The sequence below is a fragment of the Medicago sativa genome, chromosome 1 (assembly GCF_051527215.1).
Source record: "Medicago sativa cultivar Bolivia chromosome 1, Bolivia_mono, whole genome shotgun sequence".
NCBI classification, from domain to species: Eukaryota; Viridiplantae; Streptophyta; class Magnoliopsida; order Fabales; family Fabaceae; genus Medicago; species Medicago sativa.
The window spans coordinates 93389873-93411950 of record NC_140749.1 but is presented as its reverse complement, the minus strand read 5'-3'; the positions used below and the strand labels follow the sequence as shown (position 1 = coordinate 93411950).

The 22078-nt window shown below is 38.5% G+C and overlaps 2 protein-coding genes and 1 pseudogene across 2 annotated transcripts; 2 read left to right on the top strand and 1 right to left on the bottom strand.

Annotated features, from left to right (window-relative positions):
• The first annotated feature begins 248 nt into the window (after nucleotides 1–248).
• On the top strand, nucleotides 249–6015 carry LOC146959316 (uncharacterized). The gene has a single exon (XM_085740874.1). The coding sequence runs from the start codon at nucleotides 249–251 to the stop codon at nucleotides 957–959; it is 711 nt and encodes a 236-aa protein (XP_085597000.1). The 3' UTR covers nucleotides 960–6015.
• A 60-nt stretch (nucleotides 6016–6075) lies between these two features.
• LOC146959315 (putative F-box protein At3g10240) lies at nucleotides 6076–7456 on the bottom strand (annotated as a pseudogene).
• Nucleotides 7457–8090: 634 nt separating this feature from the next.
• Nucleotides 8091–10861, top strand: LOC146959314 (uncharacterized). The gene is made up of 4 exons (XM_085753476.1): nucleotides 8091–8146; nucleotides 8352–9620; nucleotides 9703–9916; nucleotides 9992–10861. The coding sequence occupies exons 1-4, from the start codon at nucleotides 8091–8093 to the stop codon at nucleotides 10859–10861; spliced, it is 2409 nt and encodes an 802-aa protein (XP_085609602.1).
• The last annotated feature ends 11217 nt before the right edge of the window (nucleotides 10862–22078 follow it).

Genomic DNA, 22078 nt, shown 5'->3' with positions numbered 1-22078 from the left:
AAGTGTGTAGAAAGTTATCCTAGGATGTGTCTAGAACTCTCCTTGGAGCCTATAAAAAGAGGAGAGCTTGTCATTTGTAAATCAAGCAAGCAAACAAGAATCAAAGTATCCTTTCAAGTAATAGAAATTGTTCCTCTCTCAAATATTCTCCTTCTAAATTTCTCACAAAGTTCTCACTATAATCTTCTCCTATTTTCCAACAAAGTGGCATCAGAGCTTAGGTTCTGAGAATAAATTATTCCATAGTTATGGCGGTCAATGGAGCGGCATCCTTCCAAGTTCCACTTCTCAAAGGGAGTACCTATGATAATTGGTGCATCAAAATGATGGCTCTTCTTGGAGCACACGATGTTTGGGAGGTTGTTGAAAAAGGCTATACGGAATCACAAGATGAGGATTCCTTAACTAAAGCACAAAGAGACTCTTTGAAGGATTCAAGAAAGAGAGACAAAAAAGCTCTCTTCCTCATCTACCAAGCATTGGATGAAGATGATTTCGAGAAAATCTCAAATGCAACATCCGCTAAGGAGGCATGGGAGAAGCTTAAAACCTCTTGCCAAGGAGAAGACAAGGTAAAGAAGGTACGTCTCCAAACTTTAAGAGGCGAGTTTGAATCTTTGCATATGAAAGAGTCAGAGTCTATTTCAGAATATTTTTCTAGAGTTATCTCTATCTCAAATCAATTAAAAAGAAACGGTGAAAAGTTAGAAGATGTGAGAATTATGGAGAAGATACTTCGATCATTAGACCCCAAATTCGAACATATTGTTGTGACAATTGAAGAAACCAAAGATTTAGAGACTATGACAATAGAGCAACTTCAAGGATCTTTGCAAGCTTATGAGGAGAAGCACAAGAAGAAGAAAGAGATCACAGAGAAACTCTTCAAGATGCAACTAAAAGAGAAAGATGAAGGTCAAAGAAATGAGAGGAGCCAACAAAGCCAAGGTAGAGGCTGAGGACGAGGTCGCGGTCGAGGACAATTTGGACGTGGCTACGGTGCGCGTGGTTCAATTTTTCCTGGAAGCAGTTGCGAGAAAGGAGAGACCTCAACTAGAGGACGTGGGAGAGGATACCCAAAATCAAGGTATGACAAATCTCAAACTCAATGCTACAATTGTCACAAGTTTGGGCACTACGCTTCAGAGTGTAGATTCTACAAGAATCTAGTAGAGGAGAAGACCAACTACGTGGAAGAAAAAGATGAGAAATTTGAAACAATGCTGCTAGCACGTGGAAGTAATGAAGGCATCCATGAAAATTCATGGTGCCTTGACACTGGTGCAAGCAATCATATGTGTGGAAAAAGGAGCATGTTCGTGGAGCTTGATGAATCAGTGCATGGAAATGTCTCATTTGGTGATGATTCCAAGATTCCAGTGAAAGGCAAAGGTAATATCTTAATTCGCTTGAAAGATGGAAGACATCAATTTATTTCAAATGTCTACTATGTCCCTAATATGAAGAGCAATATTTTGAGTCTGGGGAAACTGTTAGAAAAGGGTTATGATATTCGCATAAAAGATTCAAGTCTCTCCATCAAAGATGAAAAAAATAATCTCATCACCGAGGTACCAATGTCAAGAAATAGGATGTTCTTCTTGAATATCCAAAATGATGTTGCAAAGTGTCTCAAATCTTGCTACAATGATGCTTCATGGCTTTGGCATCTCCGATTTGGGCACTTAAATTTTGGAAGTTTAAGCTTGATGGCAAAACAAAATATGGTGAGAGGTCTTCCATCTATCAACCATCCAGACCAATTTTGTGAAGGATGTTTACTTGGGAAGCAATTCCGGATGAGTTTTCCAAAGGAGTCAAACTCAAGAGCCAAGAAGCCACTCGAGCTTATACATACTGACGTATGTGGACCAATCAAGCTATGCTCACTAGGTAAAAACAATTATTTCCTCCTTTTCATTGATGATTTTTCAAGAAAAACATGGGTCTATTTCTTGAAGCAGAAATCAGAAGTCTTTACAACCTTCAAGAAGTTTAAAGCTGTTGTGGAGAAAGAAAGTGGTCGACAGATAAATGCTATGCGGACTGACCGAGGAGGAGAATTCATTTCTAAAGAGTTTCAAGAGTTTTGTGAAGAGCATGGAATCAGGCGTCCATTGACAGTTCCAAGATCCCCCCAACAAAATGGTGTGGCGGAAAGGAAAAATCGAACAATACTTGACATGGCTCGAAGCATGATCAAAAGTAAGAAACTACCAAAAGAGTTTTGGGCTGAAGCTGTGGCGTGTGCAGTCTATCTATCTAATCGATCTCCAACTAGGAGTGTGTGGGGAAAGACACCACAAGAAGCATGGAGTGGAAGGAAGCCAGGTATCTCACACTTAAGGGTCTTCGGGAGTGTAGTCCATGTTCACATTCCAGATGAGAAAAGAGCAAAGCTTGATGATAAGAGTGAGAAGTTCATCTTTGTTGGTTACGATCAAAGCTCAAAGGGCTACAAGTTATACAATCCAGACAACAACAAGATTGTAATTAGCCGAGATGTGGTCTTTGATGAAGAAGGAGAAAGGGACTTTGGAGCACACAAAAAGGAATACAATTTCTTTCCCGAATTCGAAGAAGATACGTCTCAAGAAGTTCAACAAGTGCCCCGTTCACCAACATCACCCACTGCTGAAGACACACGTAATGAAAGAATTACGGCACGCACACGGAGTCTTCAAGATCTTTATGATAACACGAAGCCACTATCACAACAAAGGCTTGAAGATCTCTATGAGGAAACAGGAGAGACAGATAACATCACACTATTTTGTCTCTTTGCAGATTGTGAACCCATGAACTTCGAAGAAGCTACACAAGATAAGAAATGGAGAGATGCAATGGATGAAGAAATCAGATCCATAGAGAAGAACAACACATGGGAACTCGTATCCCTTCCCAAAGGGCATAAATCCATCGGTGTCAAATGGGTGTACAAAGCAAAGAAGAATTCAAAGGGAGAAATTGAAAGATATAAGGCAAGACTAGTCGCAAAAGGCTATAGTCAAAAGGCGGGGATTGATTATGATGAAGTGTTTGCCCCAGTCGCTCGTCTGGAGACCATAAGACTCATAGTCTCCCTAGCAGCTCAACAGAAATGGAAAATTCACCAGATGGACGTGAAATCTGCCTTTTTAAATGGAGTTTTAGAGGAGGAAGTGTACATCGAACAACCTTTGGGTTACAAGGTGAAAGGACAAGAAGATAATGTTCTCAAACTAAATAAAGCACTGTATGGTTTGAAACAAGCCCCAAGAGCATGGTACAGTCGAATTGATAACTATTTCAAAGCAAACAACTTTACAAAGTGCCCACACGAGCATGCCATGTACGTCAAGATCAAGAATGGAGATATCTTGATTGTTTGCATATATGTGGATGACTTGATCCTCACGGGAAACAATCCAAATATGTTTGAAGAATTCAAGAAAACTATGATCAATGAATTCGAGATGTCTGATATTGGGCTCATGTCATACTATCTTGGCATAGAGGTAAGGCAGAAAGAGGATGGAATCTTCATTTCTCGACAAAGATATGCAAAGGAGATGCTAAAAAAGTTCAAGATGGATGGTTGTAAACCAATTAGCACACCAGTGGAGTGTGGATTGAAGCTATCAAAGTTTGATGGAGCAGAAAAAGTGGATGCTACCAACTTCAAGAGTTTAGTTGGGAGTTAGAGGTATCTGACATGCACAAGACCTGACATCCTCTATGCTACAGGGATCATCAGTCGACACATGGAGGATCCAACTATTACCCATCTCAAGGCTGCAAAAAGAATTCTTCGCTATATCAAAGGTACAACCGACCTTGGCTTATGGTTCTCATCAGATAAGGACTATAAGTTAGTTGGTTATAGTGACAGTGATTGGGCTGGAGATGGAGATGACCGGAAAAGTACTACCGGATTTGTGTTCTTCATGGGAAACACATCTTTCACTTGGATGTCGAAGAAGCAGCCAATTGTCGCACTTTCGACATGTGAGGCAGAATATGTAGCAGCTACATCATGTGTTTGTCATGCAGTTTGGCTTAGGAATCTATTGAAGGAATTGGGAATGTCACAGAAGGAGCCGACCACGATTTTTGTGGACAACAAGTCATCCATCGCTCTTGCAAAGAATCCAGTATTCCATGATCGTAGCAAGCATATTGATACTCGCTACCATTACATAAGGGAGTGCATCGAAAGAAAGGATGTACAAGTTGAATATGTGAAGTCTCAAGATCAAGTAGCTGACATCTTCACCAAGCCACTCAATCATGAAGACTTTATCAAGTTGAGAGGTTTACTAGGGATGACAAATCAAGTTTAAGGGGGGATGTTGGATAATAAACTTGATTTGGTCCATTGGACTAATCAAGTGTTAGGCCCAATTAACTAATAAGTGATGTAGCCCATAGAAAGTTCTAGAGTCATGTAGAACTAGATTGGTAGAAATATCATTAAGTGTAGTTGAGAGAAGAGTGTAGAACTCTCATGAGAGAAGTGTGTAGAACACTCTCTTGAAGTGTGTAGAAAGTTATCCTAGGATGTGTCTAGAACTCTCCTTGGAGCCTATAAAAAGAGGAGAGCTTGTCATTTGTAAATCAAGCAAGCAAACAAGAATCAAAGTATCCTTTCAAGTAATAGAAATTGTTCCTCTCTCAAATATTCTCCTTCTAAATTTCTCACAAAGTTCTCACTATAATCTTCTCCTATTTTCCAACACTGCAAGCAAAGTGAATAAGTCCTATATAAGCATGTTGTAACTATTTTCACAATCTAATGAAATACACATAGTTACAACAATTAATCTCTTCCTTCTTCTCTCAATTCTCTCAATTTCTCAACCCTAATTTCATAAGAAACTCATAGCTTGCATTGCAAGCAATCTGGGCTGCGCTATCAAATTGACATCAAGAGCCTCTGGTTCTGATGGCTAAATCTTAAGGCATGAATCTTAAGGCATGATTTTATTCGTTTAGTGGTGGACTTGTAGAAACATGTTTGTGTTGGTATGTGTCGTGTAATTGAAATACTTCAAAATTTGAAACTGATAATACTTGTTTTCTCATATCTCAAAAGTGTAATAAAAAAAATCTTCTGATAAGGCTGGAAAATAAAGAGAGACATGTTCTTCATCAAAACAAAATCTTCATGGAAGTGCATCTTTGTGGGATTTCTTTACTGGAAATTTTCCACTGAGAGAAGATTGTGGAGTTACATTGGAAAATCCTTGACACAAAATAATGAAGATTTATGTGTGCACCAGTAGCTTGAGAAACCTATGAGCTATTTGGGGATATTAAGCGTGGAGTAGAGGCCTTCATATCTAGGATTGTTCGAACCTGGAGGCTGACATCCGCGGTTCTATTTTGTCAAAAATCGCATTGTATATCAGCATGTCTGCAGGTTTTAGGTCAGCAGTAAATGCGTACTATTGTATGCTTATTTGTTAAGCTTGTTCTTTGTTGCAGATGCACACCGGCCGGTTTCTTGAGGCATTGTACTGCTGTTGTCTGAGTAAGTTAGAGAAACATCGAACTGTTCTTTTTTTTCTTTTCTGGTGTGAGCCTTTGATTCTAACTGGAGTGGATAATGTTGAGCTCTCGGTGAATACAGTCAGCAGAGGAGAATTTTAGCAATATGGTATCTATGTGGGATTGGCGTGCCTTATTATGTTTTTGCAGAATTTTTCTGCATACTGCAGATTTTGTGTGCAGTTAACTTGGCTGTGCTCATTTTTCTCTTGTGTGCTCCTTTTTCTCTTGTGGTGTAACTTTATTTTGTATTGGTTTTCTATGAATTTTGAACACCTTCCACTGTGCCGGAGGTTGTTGAAATATAGATACTTAAGGCTCATTACTTAGTATATAATGTAGATGGTATTCATTATGTTATTGATAACAAAATCATCCATTACGTGTAGAATTAAATCATACTTTTGTTGGTAACAAATTATTCATAACAAAATATTGCAGGGAGGAAAGTGAGATCAATTAACCATTTAAAATCTCCAAAAACCACATGAGTTTGCAAATATATAGAGAATAGACTTTCAATATAAAATTGATAAAGCAAAAATATTCATAATTAACAAATGCTTTCTTATTTTTTATAATATTTAAGATATAAGTGATTCATAAACCACTTTTTATTATACAATCCTAATCAACACAATCATAAATTTCAAAGGTGACAACACTAAAACCCAATTAATGATTTATTCCTCCAATTGAAAGCCTTTCTTTTTTTAAAATGCAACATAGTAATAAAACGGTCCTTTACCACAAAGTTCTTCGGTCTTTTGGGTACTTAAATCAAAACACACTAGTTGACCATCTATTTTTTGGAATAATATATCACAGTTCTTTCCCGCTCCAATAAGACGATCAATGTAGGAAAATGGCCCAACAACAAAGAGTTTAGTCCATGATTCCTTCACGCCGAGTTCACCTAAAATTGATATGTGATAAGTAGTTTTATCTGTTAAATACCATGAGATCGTAGCAATTGATCCATTAAACACCACCAACTGTCTATTCACAAAACTATAAATAAAATTGGGATACATATCTGAAGGTATGTCTAAGGGTATGATTGTTGTTAAAAACAACTCATTGCTCAAGTTAAATGACACCAAGAAATGTTCATCATAGTTTTCACTTTCAGACCACCAATGACAAATTCCATCCATATACAATCGTTGATTTGAACTATCAGTCAAACACGCAGGCATATTAACATCAAGTATTCTCCAAGAGTTATATCTTTGGCTATAAATCTCCCATAAAGGTTCATAGGATATTTCATTACATGGCACATCTTTCAGTTGCACACCATAATGTCGAAGACAATAACCATCTATTGGAGAAAAAAGTGCACGCCTAATAATTTTAATATCCTCTCTAACATGGTCAAAACCAAACCCATGATAATAAAAATCAGTCTGCCGATTAGGTGGCATAGACTCAATGGGACTTTCAGGAATGACATTGAATTCATGGGTAGTTGGGTTCCATAATACAAGTCTTGTTCCTCGTTGAAGACAAATAACACCATTAATAACATTAGAATCCAAAAAATAAAAGGAAGGTTTTTCCTCTTGAAATGGATTTGGAACATCTAATTTGACTCTATTCTCATACCTCTCACCACATAGTGAATACAAAGAAAAGTCATCACGAGACCTCCGCCTCGGTCTTTGACACAAGAGGAGAGATGTATCATTGGAGGATGAGTGAGGAATAGATATGAAATTAGTGCGGAAGTTGTTCATGAAATGAGGGTCTTCAAATAAGAGAGACCATGGTTTGTATGCACATCCAAATCGTTTCAAAGATTTTAACGGAAGTTTTGACAAAACAGAGAATGCAAGATGATTGGGTATGTGATTCCTAACCTTTTCACTTTCAGATCTGCCCATCTTCAAACTATGAATCAAATGTCGTTCCAAGTTAATCTGAGATAGTTGTGCGAAACAGACTTGCTAGGACTGTTTTTAAACTATTTACGTAATGTTAGGCTCAGGCAAAATCAATTAAAATTTTCCTTAAAATGTAATACTTAATTGTGAAGTAAACCAGTAGTCCTCATGTTTCTTTACTTTTTTGGTAAACAAATAAGATAGTTCTTAAAAATTAGTACTTAACTAAGAAGTGTTTTGTTTTTTGTAATTGTAAAAACAAATTGAATAAAAGTAGTCCATTTTTTTTTGGTAAGCAATTAAGAACAGTCCTTAAAAATCATACTTAATCGAGAAGTATTATTATATATTCCCTAAAAAAAAAAAAGTATTATCATATATGTTCAGTATATTCAGATTTGATTGAGATTGTCTTTTTTAAAAAAAAGACTACTTACTTGAGAAGTAATTGTATTTTTTTTTACAAAGAAATGTAAAAACAATTTTATAATATCTAAATTGTACAAAGAAAAAAAATTAGTCAACCAAATTTTAAAAATAACTTTATTTATTTATTTATTTTTTGATACATGACACACTATAATTTTTATAGTTTTGTGAAAGACTGAAAGAAAGCTAATTAGTTAAATAATCAACCATTAAATTAATTTGTGTAGAAAAATATAAATTGCAACGATGAGAGAGAGCGAGCGAGAGACTGAGAGAGGAGCTCGCCTGCACAACCACCGCAGGCAGGCTTACCGGCGTTCCTTATCGCCGGAGAGAAAATCCAATTGGGGGGGGGGGGGGGGGGGGGAAGGGGGCCAAGCAGGGTGCCACACCGGCGTTCCTTATCGCCGGAGAGAAAATCCAATTGGGGGGGGGGGGGGGGAAGGGGGCCAAGCAGGGTGCCACTAAAAGGGGGGATGGGGATGATTGGCTCGATGTGAGACCGAGGAGAAGGAAAGCACGGCGACAAGGCGATCGAGGTCGGGACTGGAAGCTGGAGGACAAGAGGTTCAGAGATTGGGATGAAGCAGGCGACCGTCAGTCTAGGTTTAGGGATTCTCATCTTGGTTACTATGAGAGCGATGCGGGTTTTCACTATGACAGGTATGTTGATCGATACTTTGGGGAATCTGAGGCAGAATGGCAACGTGAGAATGATTGGAGGTATGCAGGGGTTCATCGTCATTGGGATGCAGGTGTGAAGCGTGTTGGGCAACAGAAGGTTTATCGGCGAATTGATGGTATTGATAGACCTGAAGCTCGTCTGGCTACTGCAAACAACAAGGAATCAGAGGCTGGCACCCAAAGTCGACGGTTTGTAACTTTTTATTTTACAAATTTTCCCCCACAATTGTCGAATTTTTATTTGAGAAAAGGCTTTGAGGTTTGTGGGATGCTGGAAGAGGTGGTGGTTCCGAGGCGTCGTAATGTGAATGAGGACCACTATGGTTTTGTTCCTTATTCTAATGTTCGTGATGTTTGTAAGTTACTGAAAGCGGTGAATGCGGTCTATTTTGGTCACTTCCAAATCAAAGCAAAGGTTGCTAATTTTGACAAGAGAGCAGCAGCGGAGGTTGAGAAGGTTGTTGAGGGTGTCGGAGGCGCTAAGCAGGAAAGTAATGTATTGGGGAAGGCTGTTGGGGTTGAGAAGCAGGCTGAGGGAGTTAAAAAAGTGAGCTTGGGGATTGTGAAGGGAGGTGGTTCGGTAGAGGGTGAGGGAGGCAGAAGTGAGAAAGTGGGAGTGGTTAAAGGGGGCGTGCTTGTCCTGACGGAGACTAGAGTGGAACCGGAGGTGGGTGTGAAGGTGGGTGATGTGACAGTGAGACTGGAGAAGGGTGGTGGTATAGGGAGTAAGGTAGGTGGGGCGAAGAAGGTGTCTGGTAATTTTGATGCCGACTTTGTGCGCGTAGGGGGGCAACCTTCAATCCAAAAGTTGACTCGGAAGTATAGGTCCCGTGAGGAAGATTTATTGTGGGCTTGCCGTGGTGTAATGGCTACAATGATTATTGGTGAATCTATTCCAGGTGTTCAAAATAGAATTGCGGACGCGGGTGTCAAAGATATTGATATAATACCGTTGGGTGCTGACAAAGTGTTTATTCGTAGCACTTCCGAGGTGAATATTACTACTATGTTGCATGATGCTAAAGATTTTTTTGATCATTTCTTTACCAATATTGTGCGGTGGGAGAAGAATGTTGTTCCTTTCCAACGGGGGTGCTTGGTTAAGGTTGTATGGTATTCCGTTACATGCATGGAATGAAGCTTTTTTCAAACTTTGCATTCTTAACTGTGGTAGGTTTCTTCGATCTGACTCTTGTTCAGTGGAGAGAGAGAGATTTGATTATGCTAAGGTCTTGGTTGCTACCTTCATGTTTGAGATTATTAATTGCCAAGAATCAATTTTAATAGATGGTGTGTTGGTGACTGTGAAAATTGTAGAGGAGTGGGGTTTTAATATTGGTGATGATGCATGCTTGTATGAAGATGGGGAGAGTTCTGATGTTGAGCAAGTTTAACAGGAAGATATTCGGTTAGATCAAGATGATGAAGTTAATGCAGACATTTTGGTTAATCAACTTGTGCAGGACTTAGTGGAGTCAGAAGGGAAAAAGAAGATTATTGATCAAAATGAGGTGCTGGCAGGTTCTAATTCGGACTCAAGGAAGCTAGGCAGCAGTTCGGTGCAACACCATGGCGCAAGTGTAAGTGCAGAATCTACAGCCGCGGCAAATACTAAATTTGTCCCATCTCAGCTGCATGTGGCAGATTCACCGGTAGCTACTGTTGATGTCCAACATAATGTTTGTATCACGCAGAATGTGGAGTCCCTTCATGAAGTAGGAGTCGATACTCATATGAAGCAGCGACGTTCAAATTCGTGTCCTCCCCGGGCAGATAGATCGTTAGTGTCGGGTCCGTGGAGCTTGGAATGGTTAAGCGACCAACATTACAGTGAACCGGGGGTTGTTTCTTCATCGAAGAGAATTGGTAAAGCAGTGGTGCGGCCTAAAGATGGTAGGCATAAGGGGCAGGGTCCTACTCAACGACGCAAGAAAGTGAACGGTGTGTTGCACCACAATGTTCATTGTTTGAAAAAAGTAGCAAGGCTTCCTAAAAATGACAGGGCAGCGGTTATGAAATTTTTAAAGAAAAACGGGCGCAAGCATCAAGGTTCATCTAACTTGAGAAAGGAAGTAAGGATGATTTCCAAAGATTTATCTGATATTAATTATTCTTCTTGTTATGTCAACAATGATCTGAAACATTGGGTGGTTTTGCATGGGAGTGAGAAAGTGGTGAGGGAGGATGTCATAAATATAAGGGATACTATTGGTGTTCAGCTTAGTGGTTGTAGTAACATGTTTGGGGTGTTAGCTAAGAAGGGGAAAGGAAAGAAGCAGGGGACTGGTGATGGTGAGGGAGTGGTAAGGGGGTCGGTTGAGGGTGCTGTGTAGGTGTCGAGGGTGGTGGTGGTGAGGGTGTGGGAGAGGGTGTGGGAGATGAAGTTGCTTTCTTGGAATGTTAGGGGGTTGGGAGGCTTTGAGAAGAGGAAGGAAGTGCGCTCTTTGGTGAAGGAAAAACGTCCGTTGATTTTATGTATGCAAGAAACTAAGCTACAATTGTGTGATACCAGGTTGTGTTCGGCTGTGTGGGATGGACAGCAGGCTAATTTCTCTTTTCGCCCATCTCAAGGGGCGTCGGGGGGTTTGCTGACTATTTGGGATACTACGGAGGTGGAGGTGTGGTCTACGAGTAGTTTTGATCATGTGTTGAGTATTCATGGCCGGTTTTTATTGTCTAATAAGAAGTTCTACCTATTTAATGTGTATGCCCCTTGTGATGCTCGTGCGCGCCAGTTGCTTTGGAATAATTTATCGGTGCACATCCAAGCTTTGAGAGGGAAGAAGGTGTGCGTTTGTGGTGATTTTAATGTTGTGCGGTGTAGGGAGGAAAGAAGGTCAGTGTCGGATTCTGGTGTGGTGGACTATGGAGCTTTCAACCATTTTATTGAGGATAATGTCTTGATAGATTTACCTTTGTGGTGTCGTAAATTTACTTGGTTCAAAGGGGATGGTAAAGCGATGAATCAGCTTGATAGGTATCTGGTTTCTGAAGAATGGTGTTTGGTGTGGCCCAATTGTCTTCAAGTTGCTCAGTTGAGAGGCTTATCAGAGCATTGTCCGTTGACTCTTTCTGTTGATGAAGAAAATTGGGGGCCTCGGCCTACTCGCTTCTTGAAATGTTGGTCGGACTTGCCAGGTTACAAGAAATTTGTTTCTGAGAAATGGAAGTCGTTGCAGGTGGACGGATGGGGTGGTTACGTGCTAAAAGAAAAGTTCAAACTTATTAAGTTCGCTTTGAAGGAGTGGCATGCGTCTCATTATTAAGTTCGCTTTGAAGGAGTGGCATGCGTCTCATTCTCGTAACTTAAATGCGACAATTGCTAATCTGAAAAACCATATGGCAGAGTTGGATGGTAAAGGGGAGGAACAAGAGTTGACTGCAGATGATTATGATGAGATCCGTGATGTGTCTAAAAATATTCATTCTCTATCCAAGCTCAATCGAGAAATCAGTGGCTCCGTGAAGGTGATGCGAATTCAAAATTTTTCCATTCTGTTTTGTCTTATCGTCGCCGTCGTAATGATATCTGTTCGGTCATGGTGAATGGGGTGCTGATTGAGGGTGTGGCGCCTATTAGGCATGCAGTTTTCACTCACTTTGCGCAACATTTCAAGGCGCAAGTTGGGGCTCGGCCAAGTGTGTCTAATCTTCAGTTCTGTTCTCTTTCCATGGCTGAGGGCGGGGGACTGATAAAACCTTTTTCTATGGATGAAGTAAAAAAGGCTGTGTGGGACTGTGATAGCTTCAAAATTCCGGGACCGTATGGGGTTAACTTTGGCTTTATCAAGGATTTTTGGGTGGACCTGAAAGATGATGTAATGCGGTTTGTGTCTGAATTTCATCGCAATGGTAAATTGGCGAAAGGGATTAACACTACTTTCATTGTTCTTATTCCAAAGGTAGACAACCCGCAGAGACTTAATGAGTTTAGACCTATATCTTTGGTGGGGAGTATGTATAAAATCATAGCAAAACTGTTGGCAAATAGATTGAGGCTGGTGATTAACAGTGTTATTTCCGAGACACAGTCTGCTTTTATTCAGAATCGTCAAATCCTTGATGGTGTTCTTATAGCCAATGAGGTGGTTGATGAAGCTAGTAAGTTAAAGAAGCAGCTTCTTTTGTTTAAGGTGGATTTTGAAAAGGCCTATGATTCTGTTGATTGGGGCTATCTGGACTCTGTTATGGAACACATGTCTTTCCATGTGTTGTGGAGGAAATGGATTAGAGAATGTATTGGTACTGCTACAGCTTCTGTTCTAGTCAATGGCAGTCCTACGGATGAATTTTCTCTACATAGGGGTTTACGTCAAGGGGACCCCCTTTCACCATTTTTGTTTCTTCTTGCGGTTGAGGGGCTTCACATTTTGATGAAAGCTATGGTTGACAATCAGTTGTTCGCAGGTTATTCGGTAGGGGTAGCCAGCCCGGTGGTGGTGTCTCATTTACAATTCGCTGATGATACTCTGTTGTTGAGTCAAAAAAGTTGGGCTAATGTCCGTGCACTTCGGGCGACTCTTGTGATTTTTGAGTCAATGTCCGGTTTGAAGGTTAATTTTAATAAAAGCATCTTGGTGGGTATCAATATCTCAACTTCGTGGTTGGGTGAGGCGGCGACGGTGTTGGGTTGTAAAGTGGGGAAGGTTCCTTTTCTGTATCTTGGTTTGCCTATAGGGGAAATCCGCGGAGACTTTCGTTTTGGGACCCGGTTGTGAATCGAATTAAATCTAGACTGTCGGGGTGGAATAATCGGTTTCTCTCTTTTGGTGGCCGTTTGATCCTTCTAAAATCAGTCCTGACTTCTCTGCCTGTCTATGCTCTTTCCTTCTTTAAAGCTCCATCAGGTATAATCTCTTTCATTGAATCTTTGTTGAATAATTTTTTTTTGGGGGGGGGGGGGGGGGGGGGGAGTGAGGATCATAGGAAAATTACTTGGATAGGTTGGAATACTGTGTGTTCTTCTAAGGAGTCTGGAGGTTTGGGGGTTAGGAAGTTGAAGGAGTTTAATGTAGCGTTGCTAGGTAAATGGTGCTGGAGGATGTTGTTGGATAAAGAAGGATTGTGGTATCATGTGTTAGTCGCCCGTTACGGTTGTAACACCCCGTTTTCCCAACAAAAAAATTTCTTATGTAAAATCAGAGTTCAACAACTTTAAACGGAATGCTACACTTCTTAAAAATTCTTAAACTGAATAAATAACAATTTATTCTTCAAAATCATTAAACATAAGTAATTCAAAACTTCGCAGCGGAATTACGTCATTCAACATAAAAGGTCTTTGGCACGCATGCCTTATTATAAAAGTCTCATAAATCATAGTCATCAGTGTTCATCAAAGCTTCATAAAATAATACCCAAAGGAATAGAAAACAGTTCATAAATCCCATCCCGTTACGTATCAGAGCACCTAAAGACACTGTGAGAGATAGCCACCCACGACTGCAGCTAACCTTGATTACCTGCAAGTTACCCATACGAAGAGCAACATTTCCAAGCAGAGGGGTGAGATTTCTCAAACAATAATATTAAACATATAAATCATATAAAGTACATTCAACAACTTAAACATCTTATAATTCATTAATCATATCTAATAACTTAAACTTCCTTAACTAGTGTCATTATTCTTCCTACATTAGTCATATACTTCATTAATAACCTCAATTATTAATCATAAAACATCATCACATGTCATCAAATAATAGTCACAAACACATTATCATAATCATATAACATCTTATCATAAATCACATAACATCTAACATCAATAATAATCATAAGCATCAACATCTAACATCAATAATAATCATGAGCAAAACATAGTATTTATCGAAAATATCTTCATAATAAAGTTCATAATCAACTTCATAAACAAACATCATCATTAAATCATAATCATCGAATCACAATCACACTTCATAATCAAACCTCACTTAACTCGACAATGCGACTCAACTCGACTATGCAACTCTTAACATCTCAAATCATCTTAGCATCTTGACAACTTAACAACTTGACACTCGACAAGTTCACATCTTAAATCATCTTAAAAACCTCTTGATATGAAAATGCATTTGGTACCAATACAGAGCATCAAGCTCCCAACCAGCTTATATGAGCGTAAATAGGCTCAGGGCATCAAGCCCCCAACATAGTGAGCAAAAGCTCTAGGGCATCAAGCCCTCACCCATCGTGTGAATGACTAAGCATTCCAGGCATCAAGCCCCCAACCAACGTATATGAGTATGCAATGGACTCAACTTTCTACAACTTAGACAACTTCATGAACATCTCTCATAATTCCATTAATGTGGTCAACCTCTTAGATATTTACGACTTAGACCGACTTATACATCTTCACTAAGATTCAACATCAACAAACAACAACAATTGCAGCATATAACAGTGCTTGAATATCATATCATCAATAAAAAATGAATCATATCAACTTAACATCATAGAACATCGTAATATTATGTATCATACAATACTCACATAATGTATTCCAACATATCAACAACAATAACCACATATACATTAATCAATTACATTCATATCAAAGTCCAAAACATTCTTCAAAAGCAAATCAAGTTTGATCAATGAGACATAAGCCAAATACTCATAAAACACCACAACTAAATCCCTAATACTTAAGTTGAAGTTGGGAAACCAACCATAAGTTTTTGGACTAACTTAGGATTAGTTATGCTAAGTTTTCTGAAAGTTTTCTGAAGACTCACTTGGACTATTTTCATCATAACTCAAAATCTACAAATAATTTTCTAGTCACTCCAAAGCCATTAGAAAGCTAACTCAATTATCTACAACTTTCATGTTTACACCAAAAGCTAATTCAACACGAAAACGGGTGAAAAAGACACAAGAACGCAACAATCGAAGTTCTGACAGCACGCAACGAAAACACAACAAGCAGTCACCCATGAGGGGCTGCCTTGCTGCGCTCAAGCGTGGAAAGCTGTGCCCAGGCGTGGGAAGGCAGTAGCCAGTGACCTGCGCAGCAACTCTGTGCAGTCCTGGTTTTTTCCCGGTTTTACCGTTTCGTCCGTAAAAACCTAACCGTTACCCGATTCCAATTCCGTTTTCGCCTACGCGTTCTATTCGACAAATCCTATCATATTTTACTGAAAAATCATATTTTTAAATCTCCAAAACAGCTTATCCTTGAATCACTTATTTCTCAAAAACACTTAAAATTACTTTTTCTCAGAATCTCAACTTTTCATTCATTCTCATGTTTCTAACCATCAAACTACTTCTAATAACATTCCTATAGGATATCTAAGGTCTGTTCATGATTCTCTAATCAATTCTACGGTTCTTTAACATCTAATCATCAAAATCGCTCATAAACCCTAATCCTCTTAATCTCACAAACTCTCCCCAACTTGTTAGATGTAATCTAATGATTTAACAACTTAATATTAATGCAAGATAGTCTCACCCTCACCTTAGATTAATTCCTGAATCAGCAACATCGTTCTTCTTTCCTAAGGTATTATCCTCTTCTCTTGACTTTTCTCTTCTCTTCTTGATGACATCCTGTCATTACGTAATATTAGGGACTTATTGTGACATTTTGATAGAGTTTTGATGCAATTTAAGCTGTTTTGGAGTGCAAAATGATGAAAAACTGGTGTGCTGCCAAAAAGAATCGCGCTGCTCCAATTTACAGCCTTGCTGCGATTTTTGTTGAAAAATTCACTATGTTTTGTAAAGGCAAAATCGTGGCGCGGCTAAAAAGTGGCGCGGCGCGATTCTGTGCTGGCAGTTTGTTATTTGCCTATAAATACTGCACTCAAGTTGAAGAACAGGGGTTACGATTTTGGAGAGCAAAGTGCGATTTTGAGACATCGGAGACGGCTAGAAGGGCGATTTCTTCATCCTTTTACCAATTCATGTATGTTTTAATTATTTCATTGATTATGCTATTTGTAAACTCGATTATGAGTAGCTAAATCTCTTAGAGATTAGATCCGAGATGAATCTTTGTAACCCTAATTGACACATGTTGCTGTGAAACTCTATTTTGTTTATGAATTCAATTCTAGTTTATTCAATTCAATTGTTCTTAATGCTTTTTATATCTTGATCACATATAACTTGATTTCGTGAGAATGAATGACCACTGACCATGGCTTTCAACTTAGACCTAATTGAATTGTTCTAATAAACAGGGTTAGTCTAGGAATAGATAATCGTTTGTTAGTGATAATAGGTTAACGTTCGGTAAAACCTTCAAGAATTAATAGACCACCTAAGGAATTAGGGGCTGTAGTTTAAGAAGAGAGTCCTAACTCAAGGGATTGATTAGGGCTATTTTGTTAATCATCGTAAACTAGAAGAGGGTTCATAACAAATAGGTGCAGTAGACCAATTAGGGGAACTTAGAGGATTCGACGGATCTGATCTCATCTTTCTCTCTTATTTTCTTAATCAAATCTAATTTCTTTTATTTGATTTCATAAAATCAAACCAAATCTTCTGCCTAGTGGCAAACTAAAAATAAACTTTACACATCCTAATTATATAACGAAATTGAATTATTGAAGTTAAAAACAGTCCTCGTGGGATCGATATTTTTACTACTTCGATAGTATTTGGTGCACTTGCCAGAGATCTATCAAGTTTTTGGCGCCGCTGCCGGGGACTGTTGAATTATTTCAACAAGGCAATTACGTTATTATTTAGGATTTCTGTCATTTATATTTCTGTATATATATTTATAAAAAAAAAAAATATATTATGCTCTTTGTTTTCTTCTCATTGTACTGTGCTACTGAAAAGTTTATCCAAGTTTTGCAGCTATGATAGACAGGTTACTCCTCTATGACACAGAAGAGATTGCTAAGTTGCAGTATGAAAAATATATGCTATCTTTTAAGATCAAAATTTTGGACAACAAAATCTCGAGTTGTGGTCGTTATGAGGCGAATCAACCAGGTAGTGATGGTGAAGGGAAGAAAGAGGTGATCAACATCGATTACAATACTCAACTTCAGAATATTTTAGATGATTTCTTGGTGTCAAATCAAGTTTCATTTGAGAAGTTTGATGTTCAGTGTGGTGATCTTGTTGAGAAAGCACATGAGTCTCAGAGGAATCTAGTTCAGATGGAGACTGAATGTCACAAGGTTGTTGTGGAAGAAAATCCCAAAGTAAGGAGTGTTGACATTTTCCCGAAGTCTGAACCAACGGAGGTTGAGGAAATCACTCGTGTGCAGATGGAAGCACGTCCTTCTTTACGGTGGGAGAGCTTAAACTCTAAAGGTTTAACAGTGAGAGCATGGGAGCATCTACTTCTTTGCTACAAATTCATGGAATTCCTACCAAACAAGAGGAAGAAGAAGGATGATGTGTTCTTTCTGACATATTTGCCACCCTAATAGTGGTTGAAGCGTCAAGCTCAATGACGTAAAAGAAAGCGCTTGGTGGGAGGCAACCCACTATTTATTTTTCAGGTATGATTTTATTGCTTTCAAATACAAAAATACAAAAATATTTTTCTTTTCTTTTTAATACGAGGCAGGAAAGTTTTAAAAAAATTTGTTCAAGTATACCTCCTGCAAAGAAAATCATGCAAGGTACTGATGTCTTGCATGATTCTTTCCTCAAAAGTTTTTCAAAAATTCAATGAACTCAGGCATTTTTCAAGAAAACAAAATTTTTGGCCTGAGGAAGCAAAGCATGCTCCCTGTTTGATCAAAATCGCGCCGCGCCTTGTTATATGGCGTGCCGCGATTTTGCCTACCAGTCTATAAAAACCCAGCTTTTCCACCATTTTTCCCATTCCATTCTTCCTACCTTTCTCTACCAAAACTTCCCTAAACTTCCATTCACAAATTTTTCTCATCTTCATCTCCTTTTTCACTTCCTAAACATCATCTACCCACAATCCTATCATCAATTCATCAATCCAAACCACCACCAAACCACCATCATTCCCAACTTTCCCAAACTTCAGAAAACTTCCCTTTCACCATCTTCCTAAACCACAAATGGCCTGCAACCAAAGAAACACCCGCTCAAAGAAAACCACCAACCCAAAACCATCCACAAGCAAATCCAAACGCCCTCGTGCCGCATCCGAACCACCCGAAAACGCCATTCATTTCATCAATGACCAAGCCCAAGAGTTCCACCAATCCATGGAAAGTTTTGAAGTTGTGGGGGAGAGAAAGTTTGACTTCACAAGGCTTGTTAAGTATCCGTTCTTTGAGGCTGAATTACGAAGGAGAGGGTGGACGAGGTTGAATGATATGATCGACGAAGCAAACAACAAAACGGTGATCGTCGAATTCTTTGCAAATGCAAGGGTTTCCGATACACCCTTTCAATCTTTTGTTCGGGGTAAGACCATTGATTTCAGCCCTGAAGCGCTTAATGAATGGCTGAATGTTCAACCACCGGAGGAGTGTTGGGTTGAGAAACTGAGGAGGGAGAGATTTGGTATGACAGAGGATACATTTGAAGACATCATTACCACGATGTGTAGGCCTGGGTCTACCTGGAAAAAGTCCCGGATGCTTACCTATGCTGAGATGTTACCATGATGATGTGAACATGGGCTGATCTACTGATGGATTAGCATTTTCTGCTTTGTATTTTATTTTCAGTCATTTTTCTTTTGATGTATTTTCTTTATTTTCTTTTTAATGTCGAAGTCCATTGAACTTATTTCCCTATTGTAATTGCTCCTGCACTTGTTTTTTATTTATGAATTTGTTTTGTTTCATGTGACCTATTCCAGTTTAGTAACAGTTGTTTGATGAAACGGTATTCCAAAAGTTCTAAAGGAGGGGTGACTTGATTCAAAGGCGAAGTGTACGGCGTTGCTAGGTAGTCGCATACTCCCAGAAATCTCAGCCATAAGGTTCATTGCCAAATCTTGTTTTTCAATTTACTTATATTTAGATTAGTTTTCCATGCAACTACATTTCTAGAACTTGCATTGTTTCTCTATTATTGATTGGTCTTTGTCAATTACACACTGAGGCAAAAGTGCTTGGTCCTGTGAGCCTTTTTGAAGCCTACCCTGTTTTAATTCGTTGAATTTATCCTTTCTTAACCAATTGTGAGCCGGTAGGATTAGAACTTTTTGTTCGGTGACAAACTACATTACAAGCCTAGAGACTTTTAGGACTTGTCCCTTAATGTATTTTCTGAGTTAAGGCATTGTAGAATGTTGCTAAAGATTAAGTTTGGGGTTGCTATTGGAATTTGCAACCAACTAAGTTTGGGGTGGGGGTACTAGAGAACAAAAATGAAAGAAATAGGAAATTGTCATGCAAAATACACACAAAAATGGTGTATCAAAAAAAAAAGAGAAATTGAATGATGAAAAAGGGACAAAACATTGAAAATCCGAGTAACTTCAAACTCGATTGTCCCTAAATGTTAAAAATATTCTCTAGTACCTTTGCATTGATTGTTATTCCACAAGGTGAATGATTGAAGGATTGAATTTTGTGCTTTAACTTCCGTAGGAATGCCTAACTCAAATTTTGTGTAGCCTACTTATCCAAATATATCCCACCTTTCACCTAAGCCCCGTTATAACCCTAAAGACCTCAAAAGTGTGTAATGATATTGACTTTGATTGATGTTTAGAAACTTTTCAAGCGTATGGTAATATGTAGACCTGCATGTCGACTGGTAGAACCCTGTTTCAATTTGATGCGTGGAGTTGTGAACTGGTGGATGCGAACAAGTCAAACTAGCTCATCTTTAGCTAGAAGGAGAATGAACTTTTGGGTACTATCGTTTTGTCAGGTAACTGTTATTTTACTGTCGTTTGTCATTGTTGCAAGCAAATTCCTTGAGGACAAGGAATGGTTCAAGTTTGGGGTTGTGATGACATCCTGTCATTACGTAATATTAGGGACTTATTGTGACATTTTGATAGAGTTTTGATGCAATTTAAGCTGTTTTGGAGTGCAAAATGATGAAAAACTGGTGTGCTGCCAAAAAGAATCGCGCTGCTCCAATTTACAGCCTTGCTGCGATTTTTGTTGAAAAATTCACTATGTTCTGTAAAGGCAAAATCGTGGCGCGGCTAAAAAGTGGCGCGGCGCGATTCTGTGCTGGCAGTTTGTTATTTGCCTATAAATACTGCACTCAAGTTGAAGAACAGGGGTTACGATTTTGGAGAGCAAAGTGCGATTTTGAGACATCGGAGACGGCTAGAAGGGCGATTTCTTCATCCTTTTACCAATTCATGTATGTTTTAATTATTTCATTGATTATGCTATTTGTAAACTCGATTATGAGTAGCTAAATCTCTTAGAGATTAGATCCGAGATGAATCTTTGTAACCCTAATTGACACATGTTGCTGTGAAACTCTATTTTGTTTATGAATTCAATTCTAGTTTATTCAATTCAATTGTTCTTAATGCTTTTTATATCTTGATCACATATAACTTGATTTCGTGAGAATGAATGACCACTGACCATGGCTTTCAACTTAGACCTAATTGAATTGTTCTAATAAACAGGGTTAGTCTAGGAATAGATAATCGTTTGTTAGTGATAATAGGTTAACGTTCGGTAAAACCTTCAAGAATTAATAGACCACCTAAGGAATTAGGGGCTGTAGTTTAAGAAGAGAGTCCTAACTCAAGGGATTGATTAGGGCTATTTTGTTAATCATCGTAAACTAGAAGAGGGTTCATAACAAATAGGTGCAGTAGACCAATTAGGGGAACTTAGAGGATTCGACGGATCTGATCTCATCTTTCTCTCTTATTTTCTTAATCAAATCTAATTTCTTTTATTTGATTTCATAAAATCAAACCAAATCTTCTGCCTAGTGGCAAACTAAAAATAAACTTTACACATCCTAATTATATAACGAAATTGAATTATTGAAGTTAAAAACAGTCCTCGTGGGATCGATATTTTTACTACTTCGATAGTATTTGGTGCACTTGCCAGAGATCTATCACTTCTCTTCTTTCTTGTTCTCCTCTTTTCCAAAAAGCGGTTTTAAGGTAAACTCTTTCCAACCTAAGCTTCTCTATTTATAATACTAAAATATTCTTCCCAAATCTATTTAGGCCCAACAACTTATTCTTCTTTCTATTCTAACCCCCAAATCTACTCACACTAATAATCCTCATATTCTTTTTTTTTTTGGTTACAATAATCCTCATATTCTAATAAATAATATTTCTCTACTAAATATATAATAATACACCAAATAACAAATATATATCTATAACAATTAACAAATATATTATGCTAGTAAATACCAACATATAACATAACAAAATATCACTCAACAAAATATATTAACTAAATTATAAAAAGACATCTAATCTCAACAAATCATATATCCCTCATATACATCATATAAATATATAAATATATTCTAAAACTAATTAAAATAATTAAATAAAAAGGAGGGTGTTACAACGGTGACGTAGGTGGGAGGTTGGAGGAAGGGGGCCGAAGTTGTTCTTCTTGGTGGAGGGAGGTAGGGAGGATCCGAGAGGGTGTTGGTGATGTAGGGGGTAGGTGGTTCGGTAA